Source organism: Anas acuta, chromosome 2, assembly GCF_963932015.1.
Source record: "Anas acuta chromosome 2, bAnaAcu1.1, whole genome shotgun sequence".
NCBI classification, from domain to species: Eukaryota; Metazoa; Chordata; class Aves; order Anseriformes; family Anatidae; genus Anas; species Anas acuta.
The window spans coordinates 63246755-63266743 of NC_088980.1; the positions used below are offsets into that span (position 1 = coordinate 63246755).

A 19989-nucleotide genomic window follows, 5' to 3' on the forward strand; every position below is an offset into this window, starting at 1 on the left:
GCTGATTGTAAAATTCACAGCTAGATATCAACATGGGGACAATGACACTGTTTTGTTCCTGTGACATTCTGAGTAGTGCTGAAGCAGCAACGCCCCCCTCCCTTTTTAAAAAAATAACTTTGGTAGGAGACTATGAGGAAAGAGGGATGAATTTTTGTTCTTTTAACCTATTGCACCGCTGTTTGTTGCTCTGCTACTTGCTTTGCACTGCCACAAGAACATTTAATGCAGAATGCAAGGCATCTGTTCACAAAATAGGCATTGGATTTACAGAACAATAAAGAACCAACCCATGCACGTATGGACAACAGCAGGAGAGGAGCAACTTAACCAGCCTTTTTCTGCTCTGGACTTTCACTATCTGCTATCTGCAAGTCTTGAGCACAACTACTATTTACATTAATAAATAATGCACATTGTGCTATTTAGGGTGACAAGCTACATCTCTGCAGCCCTGTACTACCCTGCCTCTCTTAATGTTAATCCAGTTGTTTTCTGATACACTGCAGCCAGGACTGCCAGATGTCCAGAAATCCCACAATATGGACAGTGGGCATGCACAGATCAGCTCTGCGCTGTTCACACAATCAGCCAAATGCACTCCAGATGCCTCAGCCACCAAGCACACATGGATCAATTGCGCAGCAGGAATACAATATGCCCAGAATGCATCCCAAGTTGTCACTCTGTTGTCACCATGCTCTTTACAAGCCTTGACATAAATCATTCTTGGTGCAGCAGCTCTTTTCCATGATATTTCAAGTGCCAATGCAAATGCTTCACTAGGATATAACAATCTTATTAGGGGGCTGCTCTAATCAAACGGTATAGATATCTGAAACCTCAATCTAAGAAAGACACATTTATTCTTCTGATCCTGGGCCATACAGCCTTTTACCATCATAAACACAAGCCCAAGGTATAAGTGAGTCTGGCTTGCGTGTTTAAAGAGCTTTGACGTCTCACACTGGACATACATTACATGCAAAACGTCTGCTGGGTAACTTGCATGTCAAGCTATGTATATTCATAGCCACCTTGCTGAAGCATGAAATCGGGCCAGAAATAATAGGCTTGTCTACTCTGAGAAATAAGACATGCCATTACCAGAGGGAATACAATTAGTTTAAGAAGAAATTTGATTACCATATCCGAAGTTCTGGATGTAGAAAAAAGACCTTTCCTGAGAACAGACAAGAATCAATAGGAGCTTGAATTTGTGTCATTTGCTGTTCTCTAGAGAACTCTGCTTATTGAACACCATGTGCCAGGAGGGCTTTCAACATCCAAAAATAATCCTGCACTCATTTATCAAAAATTCTGATGATTAAAATAATGCAATCTCACAGAAATACAACCTCCTCTCCAGAAACAAGAAACTTAATTGCTTTGCACTTTCACATGAAAACCTGTCACGCAGATGTGTGTCATTAAGGATAAAACTATTTGCTCAGCAAAGGTACCTGTAACCTTAATGTCTGCATAGCCCCACTGGGACATGTAGCCACATACAATAGAAGCAACTGGGTGCTGAGCTTCCTGCCAATTTCAAGGGAAATTAGAAATCAGGATTCCTTTACAAAATCAGCCTCAGTTCTTTGATGAAACAGGACCTATAGAGTAAGGGCAGATAGGAAACCAAAATAAACAACATATTCTGAGCTCTTCTGTTTCAGCATCACCTAAAGTCAGGAAGGAATTTAAAAGTTACAATAGCAACAACAACAACAAGCAAACAAACACACCAATACCACCACAAGCCCACAACCACCAGGGAAAAAACAGGGAAGGAAACTGATCTAACTTTTCAAAGCAGTGATATGTTTATTAGTTATTTGTCTGTACCATTTTGATATCAGTAAGTGAAAATAACAGAGAAATCTGAGGCAGTTTATTTCTGTAGAGTCGTTATGCCTATTAAAGTTTTCAAGCTTGTATCTCAATTTCAAGGAACGAACTGGAGTTCCACTTGACTACAGAAAAAACAACTGGCAGCTGTGAGACACAAAGATAGTTACCCTGCTGCCATCCCCTTCTCCTGCACTGTACATCTTGGAAGGCAGAGTAAGCAACTCATCAAGAGTAAGACTGCATCACATCATTATGAAACAGCACTTATATAAATAATTCTAAGAGATGGTTAAGAATACTTTAACCAACATTACACGCCTTTATTTTATTTCTCCTATTGTAGAAACCAAAGGAGAGTACCTTTTTTTTTCCCCTGATATCCAATTATCATGATGTTTTGTAAAAACTGGACAGCCAAATTCTTTAGGCAACTATGGAAATTCAACGTAAATACGCTTTATTGTCATGAGCAAGAAAAACATCTTGAGAGATGCTCGAACACTCTAAGAAAGTTTTTCAAGTTATAACATTTTCCCTGAAGATAGGGAACAAAGCTCTACTTGAAGGTGTCAACTCTTGTTTGCTGCAGATGGAATCTTTATGCAGTTGGAGTCTTTTTGTACCCAAAGGATGGGAGAAGTTGGACTGCATCCAACACCAACTAGTTAGTCATAAGGAGCAGTTAGACCTTCCCTTAAGGTCTCCTCCAGCTTCTACAATTCTAGTTAGGAAACTATTTATTCAAGACAAAAAAAAAAAAAGTAACTCATTCAGCCTAATTCTTTCCCATTCCAGTTTGGCTTCCATTTAACGTGAGAGACAGCTTCAAAGGACAGAAGCATTTGAAGTAGGATTGCAGAATTCCCTTTCAGCTAGAAGAAACTTATCAGCTCTCTTATCCATCCTGTCAGCCTCAAGTGGCCTGCCAAAAGCCAAGGTCAGAATAGCAAAGGAGAATAAAGCTGCAGATTCCCACCAGAGAAACACAGTCCCAAGATGCTCCTTTAGCTCTGCCCCTCGCCCCCACAGCTCCAGAGAGCACAGTTGTTCTGCCTTACAAATGCTTGGCAGATCAGGACGTGTTTGTGCCTCTTTCCTGTATTTTTGTCTTCCTTTGTCCTTCTTTCCTTTCTGTTTTAATACCCCCCTATTCTTCACTGTGGTCTCTTTCTTTTCCACCGGTTCCACCAGAAGACAGCCAGTCGCAGGGGTGCACAGCACCTCTTTCAGTTGTTACTATACAACTAACAGTGCAAGACATGTTGAAAGGGTAAGACAAAACCAATAATTCTGAGTCACTCAGTAGACTGATTTCAAGTCATTTTTAGCAAATTTCTTAATACGATCATTTTTAGCCTCCTCTAGTAACTAACACATTCTGGGATTGACCTTGTATCTCATGAAGTCAATTAGAACATGTGCATGATTTTCTTTGTCATGGTAAAATAATAATAATCATCATGATAATCTACATAGCCTACAAGATTAGCAAACAAACAAAAAAGTCCCAAACCTATATCAATATTAATTTTTCTTACAAATAATATCCATCATTTTAATGACCAAAACAGAACTTAAAATCTAACCCTCTTTTCATAATTGTTTCTTTCACTCCTGATAACGAAAGTAAATTTGTACTTTCTTTTGGTGGTAGCAATTTTGCAACCAAATTTAAAGTAGAAGTCTGATACATTTGGTTAAGAAGGAAAGCAATCTTTGTTACAGGTTACATTAGCTCCACAAGCCCCTGCTATCATTTTAGTGAATTAGAATATTTGAACTTGTACAAGTGCAATTTAAGCATATTGTTCCAACCTGTTTTGAAAAAAAAATCTTCAGAAATAGTTTAGTTTGTTTTAATAAATGAAAGAGCCTCCCTATTCAATTTCAACCTGTCAATAGTTAAGATGACAATAAGTGAAAATGGTTAAATCAGTAACAACAAAAGCTTTATTTTCTGAAGTCTGTTAAACCTCTGCATTTAAGGAGTACTCCAGTGTTTCTGTTGTTTTTGTGCAACTCCTACACTTACGAAAAGAAGAAAAACATTGCAAATCGTGGAAAAATCTTTTTTCAAAACCATAGAACTTTGCTGCAGGACTCAGGGTGCTGAGTTTAGCTTCACAAACTCAGTAGATTCCATCTTAATAATTTCAATTTGTAAGCGAACTAATTTCTCTTCCTTCCACACCCCCAAAGGAAACATGTCAGTGTTGTTTATGTTTCAAGAGATATATTATTACTCATTGCTCATTTATATTAAATCTAGACACTGATTTCTACTTTAATTGCATGGTATATGCACAAGAAGGTCACACCGTAACCAAGTGAACAATTGCCCACATAATAAGCCTAATATAGTGTTGATCCAATTTCGCTCCCATAGAATTCAGTAACAGTTGAACTAGATCTTGCAATTAAAAATATTTGTAATTTTAAATAGCACTTTACTTCCATTTTCATGTACCTTTTTGACCAAGCAATCACCTAAATAATATATCTGAAAAAGACAAAGCACAACTCACCTTAAAAAAAATTAAATTGTGGAAGCAAACTGGTACAAAATGCATAGTATTGATTACAAATTTACCTTTTTAATGAATGCCACAGAGAATGTATCCCACGATACAATCCCATGATCCATCAGCTCAACAAATGCAGTCAGTGTAAAGGACAACATATCTCCAAAGCTGCAAGAGACAGGAGTCATGACTACAGTTACCAGTAATGCAGCAGAGCAATGACCGAGGGAATAAAGCAGCAGGAAGCTTTCAGAAAGGCAGGAAAACGCAGCTAAACATGGACTAAGAGGTAGCAGAAGAGCGAGAGAGGCCATGCAAAAAATAGTCTCTCAAATAATTTTGCATGGACATCAAGAACGTTCATTTGGAAGAAGCAATTTTGCAAGAGAAGAACTAATCCCCAGGAAAACACCACATGCAATGTTCAAGGAAATCAGATAGTCTGACTAAACTTCTCCTGTGGAATTCAGAGTTTTAAAAATAAAAGAAGAAAATAAATGAAGTTTTTCTGAGCAACTTCCAGAAATGCTCTTCGTTGAATGTCACACAAAGACACCGTGATACTGTACCTCTATCAGTTAGGTGGAAAGTTAGTCTGTTCCTTTTCTTACAAAGAAACAAACATATCTAAAAAAAATGCTCCTGAAGAAATTGAGCAGTAATTTTGCAATAGTTAATGCCTCACTTTCCTTCTTTTAAATAAACAGATACACATTTTCAGGTTACCTATGGGCAACCATGTCAAATGGTCTGCAAAATTCCATCCACTCATCCAAGCCCGTAGCTCAAGTTGCTTAGGGTTTGCAGACCACTATAGCGGATAATTACCTGTAAAATTGAGATTCGGCACTTCTTTATATTAACTACATTCAAAACTGGTTTAAACTCAACATAAAGAATATGCTTTTAAACTGACTAGCTAACCCTGATCTTCCACATTAAAATCAGCTTTTAAAAATTTGCTTCATTTCTATTTATACGCATGGTACCCAACAGTCATCAGCCACAATGATTTCAAAGAAACCATTCAACGAGGTAACTACTCAATACAAGCAGCAGTACACAGAGCCCCAAATGAAGCAGAATTACCTTTATGGGCACACCAAAGTGCCTGCAAGGTACTCTGCCACTAAGCCATTAACAGGCACAAGCATGCAATCAATCTAAACAGCATGAACAGTCCCACTGATTTTAGTGCAGCACTTTACCTAATAAAAAGACAAAATTAAAAACTGCCAGATCGGAACTACAATGCTCAGTCTGTTGGGAAACTGAGGCTAGTAGTATAGACATAGTTAAAGAATGTAACTGGTAATCCTTCATGTGTCATTTGATCCCCTACTGTCCTATGCCAACCCAACCCAAATTAGTGAACATCTATGCAAACAGAAGATGTTTACTGCACCACAGAGGAATAACGCAGAAAATCAGTTTTAACATAAACATAGCAATTCCAAACATCATTGTTTACTGGATTTGATACAATCTGCCATTAAAGGTGCATTTTGCCACCAAAATAAGCTCCATAGTGGCCCCTTCATTTAAGATAGCTCACCTTCGGCAAAACTCTGCAGTAGCCGTCTGCTAAAATGAAGCTTGACACTCTTGACATTTTGTAAAGGAAAAAGCACACACCCAACACCCACACACAAAAAAGCCTTCTTTTCCACAGTAAGGGTATCCACAGCATCTCTGATTATTTATGAGAAAATGAAAAGGCTATACCAAAGAGCAAACAAGAAAAACACTGTCTTAAAAAAAAAAATCCACTGAAATTCTACAAAGAATAGTTTGTTCAGCCATACATAATTTGAAAGTGTTTTTTTGTTTTGTTTTGTTTGTTTTTGTTGGGGGGGGGGGGGGGTGCTTGTTTTTTAATACTGCAAATTTTTTAGGAATTACATTAGATTTAAAATGTCATCATTAGCATTCCAAATAACCAAGGATTTCATACAAAGAAAACAGTAAGACAGTGTAGGAAACATAATCAGCTCCAGTACTCCTTCTCCCCAGTCCACTCCTTTTGTGCACAATGGTTGTTCATTTATGTCCAAATAAAACTGCATCCCTCGGAATGGCTTTCTTTTAAAAACTTGCACCGTGGATCTTCATGTCAGAATACTTCAATGAATATGTGAAATTCTGTTATTTTATAAAGCTAGACTAAACTAGATACATATAAATCGGAAAAATATTAAAAACTTTTTTAAGTTAAAAGGAGATAAATTATCTGCTCAGTGTAACTGGGAGAAATAATTTATTTTTTTATTTTTTTTTTTTTTTTTAACCTGGGCAGCCTGCTCTAAGGAATCTGTTTTGGCAGGGTCTTGGATCCAATGATCTCTCAAGGTCCCCACAGTTCTGTGATCTTTATCTACCCTGGATTGCCCTATATATTTAAAAATTTAGTAAACATATCTGTATTTAGTACATAAATATTATTTTATAAAGTAATTAATACCCATTAACAATGAGTATAGATCAGAGGGATTCCTTATTAAACCTGCATATGTATATTCTCCTTCAGAACAGTAGTAGTCAGAATTCAGTTCAATACAATTCCTTTATATTTAGCAGTCTCATTCTTCTTGCCAAAACTATTCATTAATTCCACCAACTAATCCATTCTCCTGCACTGCTTTGGAGGCAAACTAGATTAATGGAGCCAAAACCACTGGTATTAACATATAAACCTGTTTTTAGTAGGCGTGACACTGATGCAATTGTTTGGGATCCAGACAGTGAAAGTATTTTCAATTTAAAATGATGAGGCAGGCTGCCCCACTGGGTGTCACTCCTATTACACTGTTACAAGCAGTTAGAGTGAAGAGATGCAACACTGGGAGTAATCAAGCAGAAAGGAATACTCCAACTCTACATATTACACGGCACATATAAGTAGTATGCATTTTTTAAAAATATCCATCTATCCATATGCATCTACACACATGTATACACTAAGTAGCATCGCAAAAGTCAAAAGCCAGACATAAAGGATAAGCACAAGGAATAGCACAGCTGGAGATGAAATCAATTTCCAGGGTAACTAGCAAGATAAGGATTAAAGTAGTGGTGTTGATTCATTGTTATGTGTTTAAACACAAGCAGATAGGTAGAAACAGACTTCCAAGCATTTTCAATCCACACACGCACAGACACACTGATACTATTGAGTGGCAGACAGAGTAGATGCAAGAAATTTCAAGGGAGTCAAAGCTTGTTCATACAATGTAATCATCTTAGAAAATAAGCAGTAGGCACTGTTTAACTCAAAACCTCAGTATTTTAGTCATACAAAAAGTTTGAAAAATGATGGGGCCTTCTTCATAAAATCTTCCTGAGGAATGCACAACACAAGGCACGATGGTTCTGTAAATATCAACATCTTGCCACTCCTGTGAAATGACCTAGTAGTTTGATGGTAATTCCTGATGAAGGTGCTTTCCAGTGCATATCATTGCAGCAAGAGGGGAGAGTGATCAGAAAGATGCACCGTGTAATTGCAATTTCACCTCTCACCATCGCTGACGTTTTAATAATCTGTCTTATCAGGAAAGCTGCTTGTACAATCCCTCTTCAGGGCTCTGGCTGGTAAGTGGCTTCCACTGCGACAGCCGATCAAGTTTCCCATTCTCTGCTGTCTGGCTCCCCTCTTCTAACGACCATTGCAGGTATGGATGAGCTGATCACAAGGCCCTTTCTCACCCAAAACAGCTGACAGAAAAAGTTTCAGACCTGCTGAAGAGTGAGTCAACAGCTGTTTTTCATTTTATTTTTACATTATAGGCAAAGATCAGGTCAATGCCTGCTAATTTATGTTCCTAAGAATTTTCTGCTTTCTTACCTTCTGAAACTGAAGAAAAAATCCATACATTTTGACATTACTCTTTCCTAAAAATGAAAAGAACGTGTATGTGACTCTGACCAGCATGTCTGTCTCTTACCTGCCTGCATGTTATTAATTCTACATGCAAAACCATCTTTTTATCATGTAGTTTTAATCCTCAGATGTAATGTATGGAACTATGTCTGATATTCTGAAATATTTGAATTGCCTAAAGCAATTTGGATTTCTTCTCAAATTAAATTAATGGGACTTGTTCACTCAAATTCCATAGATATTAAAAAAAAACTCAATTCATGTTTATACATTGTATTGCTATAGAGGATGGAAAAATATTCAGCTGTCCAAAAAATTCTGTAAAATCAAGATAATTAATCAGGGTAAGCTGTCATCAGGTCACAGAAAAATCACTAAGAGCTTTTACAAAGCTTGGTGGACTGTTTCATGTTTTACATTATAGAAGTTGCATAGGAAAAACTGGAAATTAACAGTTACTTGTCCATCCTGACCAGGATCCTGCTACCAGCCCATTAGGACTAGAAGCCAAAGCCAGTATTCCTTTGCACAATGTTTTTCATAGACAAAACAGAATTGAAACTAACTGTGCAGACAGCAAAGAAAAGAACTTGAACTGGGCAGGAGGCAAAAAGGGAGCTGCAGTCCACCACCAGCTGCAGGAGTTAAGGAAGTGGTTAGCTTCCATCCAGCAACTGTGCTCAGCTGAGCAGGCCTGACTTCACTGAGGTTAACATCAAAGAGAAAGAACAGCTTTGTAAGTAAGAGTTGTCAGGGATAAATGGCCACAAATAAATCTAAACAGAGCAGAATTTATCTAATCATAAGAGGACAAGAGCTCTGGAAAAATCATGGAGGCAAAAACGAAGTCCAACGATGCAGCAGGATGCTCTGTAAGCATAGCGTGAACAAGTACCTCTTCTATTGCTATGACTCTTCATTGCTTCTACATTTCCTTGCTTCTCCAAGTAAGCTTTCCAAGGGTGAAGATAAGCCACCATCACATCAAACTGGGAGCAATTCACACTTGCTAGCTATTTACTCTGATATACGGCTGAAAACGACTGAACAACCTGCAGGGTAGCTGCTCCTATTTTTCTAAGTGATGACAGAAAGCACACTTAACTGATACAGTGCAATTGACAGATTATTTTTTGCAACGTGCCAAGCACCACTGAAGTATTTCTTTGTGGTACAGTTCCACCATGTTCATTATAAGGGATCAGCCCTACTGAGTTTAAACCACTTGCATTCCAAAAAAAAATTGAAATAGCTTTGTAACCCTGGTATTAGCACTTCTCTAAGCTTGAAAATTAACTCTGTTAAAAAAAAAAAAAAAAAAAAAAATTGTGAAATTAAAACAGAACTTTAACTATTCTTGAATAAATCCAGGTGTAGATACACTTACTATGGAGTAAGACTTAATCCACTTTTAGGTAAATTAAGTAATTGTCAACATGAGAAAGTAGCCCAGAGGAGCTATTACACAGTGGTTCTTTGTGAAGATGTGATTAGAGTTACCTTTTCTCTTATTCCTCATCTTTTAAGTTCATGTTTTTGCTCATTTCATGGTAATTTTCCTAAAAAGATAAGCCTTTCTTAAGACTAGGAATAACTACTTGCACAGGAATATCATCACTCCATTCAGCGTGGTTTGACTACAATTCAGTACTACAGCAGAAAGGTCAACTGATATAGCTGTTCCACAGGGATTTTCTGTTTTTAATTTTTTTAAAACCCAAGCATTAGCCAACACGGGATAAATAAAATCTCAAAATAAAACAGGAAACTGTAAGACTGAAAGAACAGACAAAAAAAACTCACATTTTAGAAGAAGGATTTCCTTCAGTGGAGAAAGCTATTAAACATGCCCTCTCTGTGAAAATCAGGTTTTAATTAAATCAGCTTCCCCAGGCTAGCATATGCAAGCTAACAGAGATAAAGTGAAATATTTGCGCATTATGAAATATCCCATCCTGTAAATTGAAAGTTGTTTTTTTTTTTAATTAGTATTTGGTTTCTTTAAAGTAACTGTTAATAAAGATAGCAGGTGGAAGCTGCAAAGTTTTAATGTTTAGTTTGTCATATCGTGATCTGAGGTTATTTGTATAGTTTTTGTTTCATTGGACCTTCTCCCACTAATACATGGGTGAAAAGTATTGAGGATGTTTGACAACTACAGTCATACAGCACTAGTGTAACCACTTTACCTTCAAAGGTTATGAACAGACCAGGTTCTGGAGCTACTAGTTTCATGTCTTGCCCGACAAGGGTCTGGTATCTTAGAACAAGTGCCAAACTCAAGAATTTGTTATTTTAATTGTATTGTTTCATGCAGTACTGATAGAAATCAAAATATTGAATTGTGTGTCCTGATATAAGTTGAACCTTACTGTGTCAGCATTTAACATTCAAATTTGGAATAAACTTTAGTCACATACACATTCTTTTCTCCTGTATTCAGTGATGCACTGTATGTACACTGATCAGTAAGTATCCTCTTAAAGTGGGTAAGGCCTATTTCCCATGAGTAAACATAACTAAACTATGCCATAAACAATTAATTCAGATCATCAGTATAACCAGATCCTAAAACCAGGGCACAATGCACCTGTCAGTTAGTACTGTACTACTGTCTTGAGACTATTCAGAGGACAATCACATAATTTAATGTAAAGAAGCCTTCAGGCTTAGAAATATATTAATATATTAAACAAATTCAGGCTTAGAATTTGGAAGCAGACAGGTACTGAAGGAGTATAACTACTCTTCCACGAAAGAAAGAAAGAAAGAAAGAAAGAAAGAAAGAAAGAAAGAAAGAAAGAAAGAAAGAAAGAAAGAAAGAAAGAAAGAAAGAAAGAAAGAAAGAAAGAAAGAAAGAAAGAAAGAAAGACTACTTTCACATCAATGAGGGACAAAAACCCACCACCTAAATGCATAGGAGGCATCTTAGAAGGGCTGATGCTGCAAAGAATTCTGAAAGCCTCATGACATTTTAATTATTTTCCTCAGAATCTGCGCTTTTCTATTAAGAAACAAGTTATTCTGTATTAGAGGTTGAGAAAGAGAATGTAGAGGAAGGATTTAAGCTTCCTGCCACATTTATTCTTACTGTTTAATATATTAGGCAATGATTTAATAAATGTTTCAGAACTTGGTTTGCAGCAGCTTTGTGAAAGCATGATTCAGCATGGATTTGGATGGGGACCTGTATTTCCTGCATGATAAATCACATCAGAGTGATGTACAATTAATCAATTAATTATTCTTTTGCTTGCTTAGTGTTTAGCTACATTTGACATGACAAATTTGCAAGTCAACTGAGGTACTATAGAACATCTCTTGGGGTCTTGGGTTTATTAAAGCCTATGAAGTATGTGTTTAACTTGAAGCACGGAGAATCGCATTCAAAATCATTAGGGCAACAAGCATGCTTCACAAGTTTCTGATAAGAAGCCCTTTACTATATTACGGTCTCTCTTTATGCAGTTATCTGAAATAATCAGATATAAAAAAAAAAAAATAATTTAAGAGAGGAACACGGGGAAGGCAGGGAAACAATTTGATTGCTTAAGTTCAAAAAAAAAAAAAAAAAAAAAAAGGTGCGTTTTTTTTTAGGAATAGTAGAAGCCCCCTGCAGAAGTTACAGAAACAAAGCACCCATTCCACAAGCAAAGCAAAAAAGGCTCCATCAAATATTATTAATAGGTATCAAAGAGCAGAAAACAGAGGTTGAAGATTGGCTGAATGAATATGCACAGACACTTTTACATATAAAGATTAGCGCAAGGGCCTGAACTCAGTCATGCAAAAGAAGAGGAAGTGTGCAAGGTGATGATCTAATCAGGTTCTTACCAGGGCTTCATTATCTTCTGCAATTTCTGATATCGTCTGTAAAATTAAAACTTGCACGTGAGGAGAGACACTTTAAAACATCTGCATGCTATTTACCTATGCATATATACACACACACATAGCCTAATTCATTAAATTCCAAAGACAAACACACAGTAGCAGGCAGTAAGTTACTAACAACTTGCTGTGAACAGAAACAGTTCAGTACCCATTAAAGGAAAGTACATTGAAAGTTAATTTCAAATACTTGTTCAGAATATTTCTGTTAACAAAAAAGCAAAATAGAATAGATAATTGACAGGGTGAAAACATTAAACATTTCTCTTAACCATTAAAGCATTCCTAGGCATCCTAAATTGTTTAAGTATTTGTATAAAATAAGTCTTTGGTAGAAAACAACAAAGGTTTACACATTAGGCATTTTCTGTCTCATTCCTATGACATGTAATCACTTATCTAACAAATTTATTTACTTTCAGTTTCCATCACTAATACAGAGGTCAGAATTGTCAGCACGGTTGAAAGGTGTTGCTTAGCTAGAACCAACACAGACCAAAATCCTGATCTTCTGATGTCAGTGGCAAGTTTTCCATCAACTTCAAAGGCAAACAAAAATTACCTTGGCTTTTCAACCACAGAGGTGTGTTTACTCAACATCTCAAAGCCACCTCATGCCAGCTCAATGACAACTACAGTGCAGTGGTCTGATTCCAACAAAGTGTGTAAACTCACCTGCTATCTTTGTTACTTTTAAATTCACAGCCTGATGGACATGCCTAGACCCAAAATGCTGAATCAACCCACTTGAGAAAGACAATGACCTGCTTACGAAAATGTACCTTACTGTTTCAGATGCCAGCAGGTTCACCTACATAACTAGCTTTCAGCATCATGCTGTCACTTTTCTAGTAGCTTCCAAAGCACTTGGTTCCTAGCTGTGGCAAGAGGTTTAATGTATACCAGTTAAAAGCTTTTTTATTTAGACATTTCCTGTGGTTTTTTTTATTTTGTTTTGTGTGAGATATAGGGCTGTGCACACTCAGTGAACAAGAAGCTTTGGCATCATATTACTATATATTCAAGAAACTTAAAGTCAAATGTGAAGGGGGGGGTAGAGCAATAAGCACACTTGAAAGCTGTAGTGCACTAATCACAACTGTCACCGTCCTGGTAAGCACTGGCTTCAGAACTGCTGGTTATTCTACTAAGGAAACCAAAATAGACACAATCAATGGTAAAAATTGCATCCAACACAAGTAACTTTTCTTTTTGGTAAAATATCACTTGAACCAAGGGGAAAAAAAAAAAAGTCAGTGTCCTACTTTGCCCTTTCCTATGTCCCCTAAGTCTGATTCACAGACTTTTTTCAGAGGTTTGGCTGGGCAGACTAGTGCCCAACAGGAAAAGAAGGTTCCTCCTTCCTCCCTGTCCCCTTCTGCCCAGGTCTTCCCCTTTGCATTTGCCATTCTGCTCTCAACAGCTCACACTCCAGTCTCTCCAACTGTTGATTCAACTTACTGTCCCAGAACTCGATTAGATTATTTTATTTTATTTTGGTACAGCAGTGACTCCTACCACCTTGCATTTTCCATTCTTTTTATGCATAAGCAATGTTGTGCTTTCTACTTAGACTGCTTGAATTTATGTAGTGTCTTTTCAGGAAGAAGGACCAGCCTCAGACAGAGCAGCTTTAGGGCTGGTTTGTGTAATCACACATGCAGAAAACACAAAGACCACATTACAGTGACAGCAGTTTGACATCATTCAGTGCTAGCTATGAGCTGAAATATTAATGCCTGAAGAGAACGATGGAACAGGTTACCCTGTATCCAGGTACAGAATAGGCCATAGCCAGGCTCAAATTAAAAATATGACAGGATTTTTTTGTTGTTAGATTTCATTTTTATTTTTTTTCTGCTGCCTCAGCTACCTGTGTAGCCAGCAGTAACAAGCAAACAAAAAGCATCTAGAGGATCAGACAGCTGTAAGAAGGAGAGAAAGTTACCCTTAATATGCTTTTCTTAGCAGAAAAGCTCCAAGCATTTCCTACAGTAGGAGAGCCCATCTTTAGCAGAACATCACTTCCTGTGCTTCTGCCAACACAGTGAGCTGCAGGAGACTCTGCTAAACTGTAACAAGCACACACACACACAAAAAAAAAAAAAAAAAACAAAACATCACAAAAGCATTTTGTCAGCTCCCAAACGTGTGTGGATCCAAGCAACCTTATGCAGCACATGCCAGCCAAACCTCTTAGCATCCTTCCGAAATAAAAAAAAAATAAAATCTAAACTTGAAATTGTTGATGTGTCTTTTTGACATCAAAGAGAAGAATGAGTGGCGTTTACATACTGGTAGCATTTCAGAAGGCAGGCTCAATTTTGCCAGAGATTTTTCACAACAGGATATAATCAGGTGCATTTTCTGCATGACTAAACCCAGAGATTAAAGAACAAATACCTCAATCCCAGAACAAAACATTTAGACAGTGACTTCCTTAGCATTTGCAAGACTCTTACCCACCTAGAGTTAACTGGTAATTAGTTCATTTGAGAAGAAGATAAGCAATATAAAACAACTTTTTTTGTTGTTGTTTAGAAAAATATAGAGAAAATTAAATTGTACAGATCTTTTCTGGTGAAGCAAATTTTGACTTGAGAGGAAAAATAACCTTCATATTAGAGCAAACAATTTCTATTAATCTCTGTTGCCTGAATGTCTGACAAAAGCAGCAGTCAATCAATGACACCAAGTGTTGCAGTGACACTACAGTATGGCTACAGATGTACTTCTTTCATCACTGAACAGGTGGAGGCTGTTACCAAAAGAAGCACATGCTGTTTTCATCCTATCATCAAAGCAAAAGCTTATAACCTGGTATTAACAGCAATACTGTTCACATTCACCCACAGAGCATGTTAAAGTTAATGCTCAAAGAGTAGTTGAGCTAACTCTTCCAGCAAGTCCTCCTGGAAAGGTACAATCTACCACCTCCATTAGTTTTCTTCTTTTTGTGTGTGTGCATATATTTATATTTATATATAAAACACACACACAAACAACTGTTGTTTCTTCTGGAGGGCTGGCTGTGGTAGAAACCAGACAGTTCCGTAAAAAACTTCCTGGGTGAGTTACCCCAGGCATCGTCAAAAATGCTGAAGATCTTAGTGACATAGTCGAGACACCATAATTAGCCAGATACCTTTATTTATTTATTAAAGAAGCTGTCCCTCAGGTGCACTTGCACAGATGAGAATAAAACCATGGCCAAACATTATGAGGGCAAATTAACTAGCGTTTTTGAAAGGTTCAGGCACTGTAGTGGCGAAAGCCATAAAAACAGACAGCAACTTTAATACAGGAAGAAATCACAAAACAAATGCTAACATAATGCAGAGTAAACATTAATGACAAGTTACTCATTTAGACATTTTGCTACCACAGTATTTTCCCTGTCTGGCCTATAATGAACCTTGCAATATATTTCTGGCTGAATCCCAAGGAATTCACAGTTCCCTGTGGACCTTCCCAAGCCATACAGACCTAAACTTGCCCAAAGTGCACTGTATGTTGTGTCAAGAGTGGCTTCCAGCTGCGACCATATTAGCAAGGACCTAACTGGGTCAACTCCTACATGTTCACATGCAAAAATTGCTGTACAATAACCTAAGATGTCCAAGTCTTGATCACACTGGGATAATGTGCACTGCACAATAAAGGCTTGTCTGAACTGTAGAAAACTACTAAAAATTTTGTCCCATTGAGGTAGCCAGTGCAGACCCCCTGGAGTTAGAAATGCAGTGAGCTAAAGTAGTCACATCGCTCACGGCAACCCATATTTCTGAGCCTGCACTGTTCAAATATTTGCAGAGCTGGACGAAAACACCAGAGGATAAAAGCGTTCCATTCAGCATGGCCCTGGCCATGGCCATTACTGGCAAAGGTAGAAGATGCAAATAAGAACTTCCTCCTGCATGTAACAAAACACTGACTGGATGATGGATGAAGGACCGGCTAACCACAGTAAATCTGGACTTGGATACTGTTTTTCAGGCACTCAGAAGGATAGCCCACAGTCTGGATAATAGGCAGCATTTGGGAATCATAAGCCAAATACACAGGAGTGCATTTTTCTAGATTTTGTCTGTATCAGGTGTGGTGATCACATAAATGAAGTCTGGCTAACACCTGTGGTGAGGGTTTGAAATGTATTATGTAGATGAAATCTACAAAATGATTTTTAATGCATGTAGCAGCACTCCCACTCCTCACAGCCACTGCAATACTCCACAGTCACCATAGCTTGAGACAAAAACTCTGGAAAAGTTGCAGAAGTGGAGATTTTAAGCTTTACTTCTAATTTTTGCTATTTCTTTGAATACTATACTTTCATACGGATTTAAAGAAAAAAAAAGATGAGTTTTGTCTAGCACTTAGTACTTTGAAGAATATTTGGAAACATAAATCTGCCTTAGAATTACTCTTTTTAATGACATTTTACAAAAGTGGTTGCCAAACCAAAACCAGTAATACTGTCTCCTCTCCTCTGCCTTGCTCCTGTCAATAGGGTGTTCATATCAATACTTAACAGGGGTCATTTAAATATTAATATTCTTAAGTGCAGGCCAAGTAAGAAGAACCCCAGAATGAAAGCATCCGGAATGAGGAGAGAGCAGGCAGCAGCAAGTCTCCCCCCTTTCCCTCCAAAGGTGTGATCTTCAATGGTTCATTCTCCTGTTGTTACCATCTCCACAGCAGAAGAACTGGATTAGCTGACTTTTATAAACTGTTCTATATTTCTCTCTTACAGACAACAGGTCACACACTCCTGACATTACAGAAGCACTAAGAAATGAAGATTGCACAAAGCCCCTGTTGGACACAAATCAATGTTGGCAGCAATGTCAGATTAAGTAATCTATGCTTCCAGGTGAAGATTCACAGGAACGGCTGAGCCTGACAGACCAGTGCCGTCAAAATAAATAAATAAATAAATAAATAAATAAATAAAATTATTTTCCTCCCTTCGTTAGCTGGTTTATTTTCTGTCAGTTTAGCAATATGGATTTGCTCACTAAGGAGTCAGATGAATACTGGAGTTGACCAAGTGTTGAGATGACCAAAAGAGGGAGCATGGACTATGCAGCCAGCAGCAGGGAAGGGTGGAAAAGAAGTACTTTATTCAGCAAAGACCTACTAGCTTAGTACTGTGCACATCTGAAAAAACTCATTTTCCATTTATCCAGTCAATTGTGCTTGTATAACTGCTTTCTGGGTCAACATGGTGAGCTCATCAATGAAGGAGCTGAACTGGGTTGTGGAATATTGTATTAAAAGTAGCCTTTATTGTCACTTTTAATAATCTAGACAAGTTTTCCAGTCCAGATTGCGATAAATATTATTGGCATAACTCTTCACACAAAGAAGGACAGGAACAAGAGGCTGTGAGCAACGGCAGCTTAAGTGTTTTGACAGCAGTACTGAAATACTCATCAGACTGAGATGGAAAAAAAAAACATTAGCAGGTATGTGAGCAATTGTCCCAAAAAGTGTGTTAAAGTTGGAGTAACTCCAAACCAATCTGTCTTCAGCTTTCCACTGGGCTGGTATACAGCATTATCTCTGTAAGACAAGCCAAGAGCTAGTATTTCACTGAACAATACAATATGTCCTTAAAGAATGCACAAATGCCATCTCAGAGACTTCCAGCTGTAGAGCAGGCACTTCCACAACTGCACATGTTCAATAGAAGACTCCTCTCAGTTAAGAGGTTAAAAAAAAGAAAAAGAAAAAAAACATACAAATACATGTTTGTTGCGAAGTTTGTATAACTCTCATCTAGCTACATTTATTATTTCCAGTAGGAAGACAAAACTGAACAGCCACCACAATTTGAAGCAAGTTTTCCATCTCTAATCTGCCCATAAAACAGTTGCATCTCCCTTAAAATTAAAACCAGACAATCTGTAACCGTGTCTAAGCAGTATCAACCAGCACGCTCCTGTGACACTGCTGTGCTACAATAAAGCTACTCAGCACAGCCACATCTTTGAAGCGGACCTCTGAAGAACTCCCTTCCCAACAGCAACAGAAACAATTCTGCTTACTGTCAAGGCAGCTAGGCTTTGCATAGGCTCAGCTTTTTGGCAAAAGCTATCTGTGATTTCAGCCAAATGACAAGTGACAGAGACAGTGATACTGCCAGTAAAAAAAAAAAAAAAAAGGAAGAAGAAAAAAAGAAAATGAATATTCTGAAGGAGGTCTTCCTTTTTTTCCTCCCAATCATGAGATTATTTTTACTGATAATGACAAAAGTAAATTCAGATTCCTTTTAACTCTTTACAGCTTTCATTATTTATGGTCTTTGACTTGTATTTTCCTTTTCTTATAGGGGCTTTACAGAAACTATCAGTTGGGTTCTTTTTTCCCTTTTAAGGAAGGCTGAGAGTCTGTCCCAGTCACACAACTCAGCTAACATGTCAAGGAAAAAATCCACTACATCTTTACCAGCCTTCTGTAACATCAGAATGGCTGCCTATACAGCCATATTTTTCCCAAAATATCAATTCTGGACTAGACTATGGAATATATCTCAGAGTGAGTGAACTACATTATCTCAGATAGGGTAGCAAGGAGACATGACTATTTCTTCCAGTGTGGCCTCTAGCATTGCTTTCTTTCTGCCTTTATTATTATTATTAGCATATTGCAATCTGTGGGGGGAGAGAGCAGAAGAAACCCACCCTCACGCTTCCCTTTTACATCGTCCATACATCCAACCAGATTGACATCATAGTCAGATTCCCTTAACTAGGCACAAGCTGGGCTTCAAATGTAAAAACAGTTCTAGAAGTGCCATGGAAATCCCTTTCTGAAGTCTCTTAAAAGGAAAAAACTTTCTGTATGTACACACACACCTGTTTGGTGATAACAGAGGCACTAAGTATAAGAAATGATTCGGCATCATGGATAATTATAAAATGGAATCATCATTTACATGCTCTTCATGAGCAAACTCGTCTTGTAGCTTCTACTATTATTTATGGGTCACCTGAACCACAAAAATAAACCTTAAAAACAACTGGTTGTTGTTGTTCTGTAAGAGACTCACAGCATATTCTGGAAGCAAGAATGAGCCTAAAGGAAAACCAGCAATGAGCCACCTCAAACAGCAGGACTGAGATAGGTAAGGACAGTTGCTAAGACATGTTGCATCTCTGATAATATAAATATATCACTATTGACAAGATTCTTTCTCAGCTTCACTACAGTCCCACGCATCTTACAATCCATTCACCAGCAACCCCTATGGCTTTGTCCCAGCACACACCATGCCTACAGTTTCTCTGCTCTAAGCAGCAGGCACTCAAGGAGATCTGGCCCAAATTGTGGAAACTACATGTAATATTAAAATCAAAATAATATTGAAATAATACTATTTATTGAAATAATAATAAACACTAAAAAGACCTCTCTTAATTTGTTATTTTTCAACCTATACTATCATCAGAAACTGGAAAGGCATTTTTTAAGCTGCATTTTATTTTTCTTCAACATTCAGGGATATAGCACACAGGAAGTTAAATAACAAACACTGCTAGCTCGTGTCAACTTTTTGTATTACTACTTCTTTCCATCACCAGCAAAATGAAGCAGAGGTAACTAGAAACCCAGGGCTTTACATTCCCTTGCTCTGACCACTGTATTTTTACAAGCATCAGCTTCACTAAAATAACGAGTAAGTAGCACAATAAATAAAGCCAAGTATAAATGCAGCATAGGCCTTTTCCTTGGTGAAGTTGTAGCTGGGGTCTTGCTTTCCAGAGGCTGCCCACTAAAATTTAATTACAGACTCAAATTATAACTTAAGAGCTGCCCCTAACATGAGCTCCACGTGCAAAG

General features: G+C 37.6%; 1 protein-coding gene across 16 annotated transcripts in view; it reads right to left on the bottom strand.

Moving 5' to 3' along the window:
* Positions 1-19989, bottom strand: part of ELMO1 (engulfment and cell motility 1) — a 303708-nt gene that overhangs the window by 195101 nt on the left and 88618 nt on the right. For 13 of the 16 annotated variants that reach the window (XM_068670440.1, XM_068670443.1, XM_068670442.1 and 10 more), the window contains 2 exons: positions 12088-12123; positions 4442-4541 (listed from right to left, as the gene is read on the bottom strand). The exons of 1 other annotated variant lie outside the window; for it this stretch is intronic. In XM_068670440.1, the coding sequence (XP_068526541.1) occupies positions 4442-4541; positions 12088-12123 (136 nt within the window). Of the gene's footprint in view, positions 1-4441; positions 4542-7892; positions 8100-12087; positions 12124-19989 lie in introns of those variants that run through there. 2 more of the 16 variants (XM_068670456.1, XM_068670454.1) reach the window with 2 other exon arrangements.